The 10,671-nt window shown below is 38.1% G+C and overlaps 1 protein-coding gene across 2 annotated transcripts in view; it reads left to right on the forward strand.

Moving 5' to 3' along the window:
* The window catches only part of LOC118743544 (zinc carboxypeptidase-like), a 95,236-nt gene extending 91,588 nt beyond the window's left edge, over positions 1-3,648 (forward strand). For both annotated transcript variants that reach the window (XM_036476307.1, XM_036476306.1), the window contains exon 5: positions 2,496-3,648. In XM_036476307.1, coding sequence (XP_036332200.1) covers positions 2,496-3,488 — 993 coding nt within the window. In that variant the 3' untranslated portion in view covers positions 3,489-3,648. The remainder of the gene's footprint in view (positions 1-2,495) is intronic.
* The last annotated feature ends 7,023 nt before the right edge of the window (positions 3,649-10,671 follow it).

Consider the following 10,671-nt stretch of genomic DNA (forward strand, 5'->3'; position numbering starts at 1 on the left):
TCCACCCGTCGCAAGCATTGCGCTTGACTGAGGCGCAGTTGTGGTGTAGTCGTCTCTGGCATACACAGCAGGTGTAGGTTTCTGGCCCTGGGTTTGACTCGATGCCAGCCCTGAGCAGAAGAATGCGTAGCAAATGTAGCCCTATGGACGAACAACTTCTGAGATACTTCGCCGACCTAAACGGGGTTAGATCGCCGAAACAACAGGGGTAAAACCCGAGTTATTCCGGTACGTAGAACCAGCTGTCGTGTTAATGCGTAGACTCTTGTCTAGAAGTTGTGTATAAATGTTTTGATTCGGGTCACGCGTTTGGGCACAGCAAACCAAAATCGTTGTACAAATAACTAAACCGTACCCGAAATACAATTTTTCAACTACAGCCATTACCCCTAACCGCTAATGTGACGCAATGTTAAATAGCCCCCGCACACCGCAGAGTTTATCGGCCGCCGATTTAGTTTGGCTTCCTTGTCTTTCCATTGCATTTTCAGGCGCGATTAAGTTGGTGTAGTGTGCGCACCTCCATACATCTTTATGTATTTCAAGCGGGCCCCAACTGAATCGGCGGCCCATAAAGTCTGCAGTACGCAAGGGCTCTATATGTAATGCATATTTTGATACTTAGAAAAGGAAGAGAGTTTAATGAAATGGCATTACTTGTCATATAGCTTGTTTATACCGATACATAAAGCGCTTTGATCCAGTTCGCTGTAATTCGAAACGGATGCATAAACCAAATTTCAATGCGCTCTGAATTTCAAAAGTGTATTGACTCGAATTTGAATTCAAATCGGTTTTTTATTTCTCACATCGGTTAGAAAACAGGTATAAACACATCACTCATTTGACACGAAGTGAAAATAGGCTGGCTTTCTTTATACAGCCCATTTTGAATTTGAATTATTATTTAAATAAATTTGACTTATTCTTCGCTTCCATTTCGGTCAATCGCGCAAATCAATTATTAAAGAGATATCGAAATAAAACAACACATTTTGTATAATTTTGAATACGGTTTCAGCGAGTGCGCTGTAAACGCTTAAAAGAAATATGTGTTGAGTCAAATTGGTTTTTTGTTAATGCGGTTCTTGCATAGGTATAAACAAGGTAATTGATTTTGCATAAATTCTTTTAAATTAAATTGCATAAAAATTATAAATTTTTTTTAGTTATAAATGCTTTCAAAAAAATTACCTTTTTTACAAAATTTCCATGGTTTGTGTACGGCCTTGTGCTGGTGTGTACCTAAAAATAACAAAAATATTCCATTTATTGAAGTCAGTTAAAAAATTGTTCGATCTCGTGTCATGGTGAAATAAATATAAGGTGATGTCACTTACATAACCTCACTTTTTCTGCATGCCAATTGCGGTCATGCATTTGAGGGTAGTAGAAAAAGGGTCAAAAGATTAGGATTAGTTTTACGCTTTTTGGGTACTATTTTCAATACTGATTTTTAATATAGATGTACATATACATGCATCAGTGGACTCCACACCAGTTAAATGAAGCTTGCATTCATAAAATATATTTGCTGTAAACTAGTATAATTAGAGATAAATTTTTTCGCTCAAAAGAAATTCTTATTACTTAATTTTTATTTTTTCGATCACATTTAATGATTATAATTATTATTAAGTCTTATTTTTATACTTAAAAATTATTATTTGTAAAACTTAAAAGGCCACACAGTCGTACCACACACATATGATGTTGGTTAAAACTTAAAAAGTATTACCGTTCTCTTTATTTAATTATTCTCAAATTCTAATAAATATAGCATATTATCCCGTATGGAATTTTATTTGTATTTTTTCCTTAAGTTCTCAAGTATATGTATATGCGTACTTAGTTTTTAAATATCTTAACTTTAAAGGGAATTTTATTACAACCTTTTTTTCGTTACCATTTTAAAATTACATTTCTTAATTCTAGCGGTTTATAAAATAATTATACGTTTAAGTTGCTAAACCAAAGTGCATCATCATAGCCATCCGAGGCACTGCTCCAATAATCAGGCGAATTTCAATCCCTGCAAATTTGAATTCAAAGCGAACTTGATCAAAATTCACTCGGAAGTGAATTACAGAACCTGCCTGAATATGTTGGATATGAATAGTATATATTTAAAAAAAAATTTATTTACAAAATTATCGCTCAGATTTTCCAATGAATTTGAAACGAAAAGTCAAAACGAAAGCGAAACAAAGAATCAGTGATACCACGCATATTTTTTCACAAAATTGTCTGCTCCATCTTTCGTTCTATTTTGCCCAGAAATGAAATTTAAATAGAGTAGGCATTACTGTAACGCTGGTATGCGGAAATTGACAAAATTACAACAACCACCCTCTAAGTGACAACACCTTATTATTATTTCACCATGATCTCGTGTAAAATTTCCAAATTGTCAAATATGGCCTTTTGTAGTGATAGTGACAATACATGTATGTATGTATATTGATGCGTAAATTTTGTTGTGCTCTTCGTTTCAGACATATAACTTCCAGGAGAAAATTGACCGCAACATGAAAGAAGTTTTGCCTGCTGCTACCGCCGGCTCTTTATTCGATTGGCATCACTTCTTCCATTTGAAAACTATTTATGCATGGTTAGAGTATATGGTATCTCAGTATCCTAAAGACTTATCTCTAATAGACATGGGCAATAGTACACAGGGAGTTCCCATTAAGGGACTAAAGCTATCACGAAACGATTCCAACAAGTCAATTTTTATAGAAAGTGGTATTCATGCGCGCGAATGGATTGCACCCGCTGCAGCTACCTTTCTCATTAACGAGCTGTTGACCGCTAAAGAAGAGGCAGTGCAGAAATTGGCAAACGAGTACAATTGGATTATATTTCCTTGTGTTAATCCAGATGGGTATAAATACACTTTTGAACATGACCGGATGTGGCGCAAGAATCGTAAATTATTTGGCACTTGCCGAGGCGTTGATTTGAATCGTAACTATCCTGACCACTGGAATACTACTGGCGCAAGTGGAGATCCATGTCGCTACGATTACTCTGGTCCAAGTGAAGGTAGTGAAATTGAAACTATGCGTTTAACAGAATTTCTTCGGGCAAATGTGGAAAAGGAGCAAATAAGGGCATATATAGCTTTACATTCCTACTCGCAAATGATCATGTTTCCTTACGGGTATACCAAAGAACGTGTAGCAAACTATGATGATTTACAACAGTTTGGCCGCGACGCAGTCGGGCGTATACGTGAATTAACTGGTCGTAATTACACAAGTGGCAGTTTGATTGAAACTATTTATCCCTCGAGTGGTGGCAGCATGGATTGGGCATACAGTAAAATGAAAGTACCAATAGCATACACTTTCGAGTTGCGTGGGCCCCCAGACAGTTCGGATATGTTCATACTACCATCTGACGAGATTATGCCCACGGCTCAAGAAGCGTTTGCTGCTATTAGGAGCATCATAGAAGGTGCCACTGAAAAGGGATACTTTAAGTAATCTCTAAAGGTGGGTTATAGCAGTAAAGTATAATCAAGGTGGTGTTGCTAAATCAGTCGCGGATCTATCCCTTGTCTGATGATACCCCCCCAAAAGGTTTCGTAATACGTTAAAAAATTTAATTACTGAAAATTTTAATAAAGATTAATATTCTGTTAACTTTTAAAATTGTCATCATTTCTACAGCCTGTATTGTAGGTGATCTTAAAGCTCGTAGTTTTCCATTGTATTTCAATCCATAAGCTTAGTATACAGCTCTTAAAAAAATGTTGAATGTTGTTGTCGTAGCGGCTACTAAACCCCGCCAGCTCACCAATCAACGATCTCGTCTGTTTCAGCTAAGGGGAGGCCCAGGAAGTGCGCGAATTCAATGGGATCTGTCCATAGGGACAGGCGCGTTAGCTGGGTTGAGTTCTGGGGCATGCGAAGAGGTGCCGCTAGTCATGTGGCGACCCTCCGCATGGCGGGCACATCCTCATTTATTCTGCTCAGGTACGAGTTTGGCCTGCCACAATAGCTTGAGCGAAGTTGGGCTTTAGTCCACGTCAGGTGGTTGTGTGCCCAGAATGGCATTCACAGATCGTGAGTCTATATAACCCGAGCCCGACTCCCTGTGAATGCCGTTCAGGGCCTGTCTGTATGCAGTTGGGTCCAGAGGTTGTTTGATAAACGTATATTGGCGAGGGCTCTTCTAGAAACTGTTGGCAGAGCATTGTGTTATGCTCCTTGATGGGGGCATCTGGGCCTCGTTGTGTAGGTGGTGTTGGGGCGACATCAGAAGGCATCCAGTCGCTGTCTGAAGTGCCGTGACCTGGCAGGTCTGTAGCTTCATCCACTGGGTCCTGATAGTCCCCGTCGGCCACATGGGCGCTGCGTAATTTAGAACCGGCCGGCCAATTGCCTTGTATGTTGCCAGCAACGTTTCTTTGTCTTTGTTCCAAGTGCTGCCGGCCAGCGACTTGAGGACCTTGTTGCGGCTCTGTACTCTGTTGACAATTGCGGTTGTATGTGCCGAGAAGGAGACCAGATTGTCGAAGGTGACTCCGAGAATTTTTAGGTTATTCACCGTCGGCATCGGTTCACCATCGACGTGAATACCCAGTTGCAGTCTGACGTCCTTCATCTAGGTGGTGATGAGGGTTGCCGAGGATTTTGTAGGGGAGAGGGTTAGGCTCCTTAGTGACTCACTCTAGTGGTTGAAAATATAGTAATTAAATAATAGTGGGGATAGGACACCACCCGGTGGAACCCCCTGTTAAATTTTTCTGGGTTTGCTGTTTTTATCTATGTATGAAGGATGCTGACGAATGTCGACCACTCAGATAATTCGCCGACCACCGTTTGAGTCCCTGTGGGAGAAAGGAAGCCTCTACGGTGGAGCGAATACAAAAGGTGGCGCCGCTGGCAATACCGCTAAACGGATCTCAGTGAATTTGACAGAATCCGCTGTTTTGCTGACGTCGCAGTCGAGATGACAGCAGTGGTGATGTGCTGGGTCAATACTTTTAAGTATCCAATACTCTCGATACTCGGTACCGAAACATTTAGATTTCGAATAAAATCGCACATAGGCCAAAATATGGAAAAAACGGTTCAGGGGAGACTCGCCTATCAAAACCAGAATGTAGGAGCTAATAGAGCTTTTAATACTGATTCAAATGAAAGATTCTTGGGAATCCTCAGTGCCTTTTAGTAGCGTGAACAGACTGACGGTGTCAAACACCTTTGGCAGATACATCGCAACTAGGACTGTTCTCTTACAGGGGCGGTTTCGGTTAAAGCCACGAGTTATCTGAGTGTTAATGGCATTAAGTGCTGTTGTTGTACTGTGCACTTTACGGAACCCATGCTGATACTTCGCTGGGGTCATTTTGTTTGTGTAGTGCGGGAGTAAAAAGGCCTCTAGTATCTTCGCTACCGGGGAAAGGAGGGTTATCGGGCGATAGGACTCTCCTTTGTTGGACGGTTTCCCCGGTTTAAGCAGTGGGATCACTCTCCCCATTTTTCAGATGTCTGGAATGATGAGATTGGCAATAGACAGATTGAGAACGTTGGTTAGATATTCCACTCCCACAGGACCCGAATTTTTCAGCATCAGCATACAAATTCCGTCTGGTCCTATGGCTTTGGAGGTTTTCGCCTTCCCGATGGTTACCCTTACCTCGCCGCTGGTGAAAAAAAGAGGCGCTCTTGATGTTGGCAGTTTGTGCAGCCTTCTGGTCACTCAACGTTAGGCCTTGTCCTCCGGAGGATGTAGTATGAACTATCGGCTAAAATAGCTCGCGCATCGCTCCGGGTCCGACGAAGCGTGGTCACCAAAAGATATTTCAACTCTGTCGTCACGCTTCGTCGGATTGGACAATAACCTCTTGGTTGACCACAGCGTACTCACACCAGAGGGGAATTTGCAGGTCTTCAAATGCTCTTCCCACTTTTTCCGCTTATGTACGTTCACTAGTTGCCGAATCTCCGCGTTGAGATCCCTGATACGGGGATTTCCGGGATCCGCCTGACGAAGGCTGTCACGCTCATCGGCAAGGACAGCCGCTTCAGCAGGAAAATTCGGTCGGGGATCCGAAACGCATCCTGCTGGGATGAAGCGGGCTGCAGAAGCAGTGACAACCCTGCGAAACTTAGCTCACCTACGTGAACGTCGATTGGTGTGGGTACGGCAGTGAAGGTGCTTTCAGTAACATCCGCGAAGCCTTTCCAATCAGCTTTGGAGAAGTTGACGTACACCTAGAAAAAGGTTTAGTTATAATTACCAAGATTTGGTTATAGTGGCCAAGTGACATAGTTTGATATGGCGAAATAAATATCTAGTTCACGAAAGTCTGCAATTTACTTGAGACTTCTACTTGGAACAAGTGTATATTTGTTAATAATTACAAAACGACTACCTTGATTGGATAATATTGTCAGTTGAATAAAATCATTGTTGAGCAAATAAACAATGCTTTGGTTGATACAAGTTTTCAATTAATATTTAATGGGCTTTGCGTGTAAGGGGTTACCCAACGCACAGCACTTAACATATAGAATTCCGATGGGGTTTGAAAGATTAACATTAAAATTAAGATTAAGATTAAGATTAAGTAAGATTAAGATTAAGATTAAGTTTAAGATTAAGATTAAGATTGAGATTAAGATTAAGATTAAGATTAAGATCAAGATTGAGATTAAGATTGATATTAAGATTAAGGTTAAAAGTAAGTTTAAGATTAAAATTAAGATTAAGTTTAAAATTAAGATAAAGATTAAAACTAATATTAAGATTAGATTAAGACTGAGATTAAGATTAAGATTAAGATTAAGACATGTATACAGAGAACAGATTTGCTACTCCCTTTTGGCAAGAGATTAGAATTAAAATTAAGGGCTTAAAAGCTGTGACAGACGGCAAAGCTTATGCATATAATCTGGCATACATATGCGCATAATAATTTTGACCTCACAGACGGCAGTTATGTGGATAAACGAGCCGCAAGGTCGTGGGTTCGAGTCCCACGGCCAATTGAATTTTCATTTATTTCGTTTTCATTCTTTTTTTTTATAAGTTCTATATTTTTTTTACGTTGCTTTCAGTTAGTTGTTGTTGACTTTTTATTAAAATTCAACTCTAAAAATGTAAATTAACTAATAGTAAAATAAAAAATGTGATATAAAATAAAGCAAATGAAAACACAATAAAGTAAAATTAAATATATAGATCAAATAATAAAAAAAAAACTTATAAAATAAATAATAAAAACAAAAAAAAATCGCAATCGCTCCAACCGAGGATCGAACCTGGCAGCTACAGTTAATTCCCAAAAATTCCCTGCATTTGTTCGGCTGCTTATGCGCATCTTAAAGAGGAAAATGCATGACGAGCCGCAAGGTCGTGGGTTCGAGTCCCACGGCCAATTGAATTTTTATTTATTTCGTTTTCATTCTTTTTTTTTATAAGTTCTATATTTTTTTTACGTTGCTTTCAGTTAGTTGTTGTTGACTTTTTATTAAAATTCAACTCTAAAAATTTAAATTAACTAATAGTAAAATAAAAAATGTGTAAATAAAATAAAGCAAATGAAAACCAATTAAAGTAAAATTAAATATATAGATCAAATAAAATAAAAAAAAAAATATAAAATAAATAATAAAAATAAAAAAAAATTCGCAATCGCTCCAACCGAGGATCGAACCTGGCAGTTAATTCCCAAAAATTCCCTGCATTTGTTCGGCTGCTTATGCGCATTTTAAAGAGGAAAATGCATGAGTCAAAGCAAATAAAGGCTGTTTATGCAAATAATCGAGCCCGTTTGTCAACCGTATAAGATTAAGATTCATGGTGATTTCGTTTCTACTAAAGAAGTGTTGCCTTTTGATAGCCCCTTTCGCGTTTAGTGTTCGATTCTAAATTAAAGGCATAAGGTGAAAGAATGTTGTCTTCGTTTCTTAAAATGTCACACTCTTGTAAGGCAGAAAGGGCACCTTTTCTGCCCTTTGAAGTTTTGTCACGGGAGATGGTTGTCCTGAAAATCAGATGGTTGCTTAAAACGATAATATGATGAAGTCCGTGAGGTGGACGAGGACAAGAAGGCAAAAACATTTTTTTCAAAGGGTTGAGTGTAACATCAAGCACATTTTGCACCGTGCAAGGGTAACATTTTTTGGTAGAAACGAAATCACCATAAGATTAAGAGATTAGGATTAAAATTAAGATTAAGAGATTAAGATTTAAATTAAGATTAAGATTCTGATTAAGATTAAGACATGTATACAGAGAGTAGATTTGCTACTCCCTTTTGGCAGCCGCAAACATCTCTCGTACGCGATGAGAGAAAGTATAGTACCTACTTTGGTGGAGTAACAGCAAGTCGTTATGTATCACGATCCTGAAAATAAAGGTCGCGCCATTCGCGGACCTCTAACCCTCTCTTCGTCGATTTGACAGCATCTACCCAATCGCTGACGTCATAAAACACTTTTGTTTACATTCACTGTTGCCAACTTGATGCTTTTCGCACCAAATTTAGTGGGTATTCAAAACGCGAATATTTTTGAGTTTTGTGCTTGGTGCGTTTTTGGTGCTTTTGTTTTTAGTGTGAAGACTTCAAATTAGAAAATCTTAAAAAAATGGAAGCAAAATTTATAGCAATCGTAAGTGTGCTAATCCATTTTACAAAAATTTAAACAAAATCATGGCACAGTGAAAATCATAAGCGACAACGAAATATGTGCAGCACCTTCAATCATGCCAGAAGAAATCGACCGTTGTGCAAGAAACATTGATTTTTATTAATTTGAATCGGTATCCTTCAAATTCAAAACTTGGCAATACTGCCTTTTTTCGATGCTTCTTCTCTTTCTTGTCGAGTTCGTCTTGCTCTCTCATTCTGGTATATTTTGACGTCACGGCCAGTTGCTCTCAGCTCGATTGGCGCAATATTGTATTCTATCATTCTTGGTTATGTATTTACTCTCTCAACCCCAAGTAGTGTATTTATGTCGAACAAGAGTAACAATGTGTTGTGAGCAGTGTTGCCGCGCCGTCTCAAGAAAATGTATCCCTGACCAAGCCAAAAATGTATCCAAATGTATCCATTTTTCTTTTTTTACATATACATCTCATAATTTGTAAGAAAACCAAACATTTTCATGAAAAGACATAATTTAACCCATCCTAAGGACTTGGAATACATGTGCATAAAATCAAACATTTGTAATTTCAATTTATAAAGTACATTTTTTGTGTATAAGTATTTTGCAAAGTAAATATAATAAATAGCAAGTACACTCTAAAAAGAGCATTTAAAACTACTACTGAAAGTATCTATTTTTCAACAAAAATCTGTATAAATATACGTATAGGATGTTCAGTATTTGATTTTGAACTTGAGATCTTTAAAATATACACATAAATACACATATATAAACTACAAATACATTTCCTAATAATAATAAACATCACTAAAAGAGGTTATTTATATTTTACTAGAAAAAAAATTTAATGGTTTTTAATAATGCAAACGAGCGAAAGTATTAAACATTTTAGTGCATTAAAATTTTTTCACTAGCATTAGCTTGGATATTTTAATGAAAAAAAAAAATTCATTAGCATTACATTTTTCAGAATTAATGCATTGAAATATTCATTTGCATTAAATTTCAGAAATTAATGCATTAATTTTTTACATTAACATTATTGCTTTAAATGCCATTCATGCATTAAAAAATTAATGCATTTTTCACAACTACTGATATGTACATACAAAGATGTATCTACATAAAGAAGTATTTTCCACACATGATTCAAAACTGTGCTAATAAAGTGAAGCGAATCGCAATCGGCTCGTATGTGAAAAGCGATAAAAATAAAATTTGTAAAAAATAATAATTAAATAGTATGTGAAAAGCGATACAAAAAAAAATACTAAAAAATAATAATTAGTAACGAAAAAAAAAAAAACTTGCCTGTAGGACTCGAACCTTAGCCTCAAAAGTTGATAATAAAATTCAAATTGTGTGAGAGTTATGCTCGTCGCCCATACAGGTTACGCTATGTCACACATACACACACACGCGACTAAACACGTACAAGTGCTCGCGCTGTCCCATTTCGAAATTAGACAATTGAATGAAGTTCGAAATTTATAAATAGAATAATTGCGTGAACAGAATCATTGCGTCAGCGTGAACCCATCGAAATTGAGTTCATACATTTTCTTATATTTAACATTTCCTAACTTTGACGGTGCAAAGTTAAAGCACAGATTGGGACGTTACCATTAGTTTTTCGAACATGAACGCGATTCAATATGGCAATTGTACCGCATTTCTAATAACTGAGAGTTGGCACAGATGAAAGCCCGCCGACTCCGAATCCGCAGATGCGAGTTCATATCCTAGTGCGTGTTGTGTGTTGTTGGCACGAGATATGAATACGAAGCGGAGCAAGATGAAGGGCGGCTTTGTGTGTGTGTGTGTGCGTCTGATGATGAGGCAGAGGCAGGCGCAGCAAAGCAAGGTGTGTAGGTGTTGATGAGAGGAGTAGGAGAGGAGGAGGAGAGGAGGAGGAGGAGAAGGGGGCGGTTAGGAAAGGAGGAATAAAAGGGGGGGAGGGAGGAGGGTGATGATAGGAGGGTGCGGGGAAAGGGGGGGTGGATGAAAGGGCGGTGGAGGAGGTGGAGGGATGGGTATG

This window comes from Rhagoletis pomonella, unplaced genomic scaffold (genome assembly GCF_013731165.1).
Source record: "Rhagoletis pomonella isolate Grant_MI unplaced genomic scaffold, Rhpom_1.0 Rhpom_scaffold_00007, whole genome shotgun sequence".
Classification (NCBI taxonomy): domain Eukaryota; kingdom Metazoa; phylum Arthropoda; class Insecta; order Diptera; family Tephritidae; genus Rhagoletis; species Rhagoletis pomonella.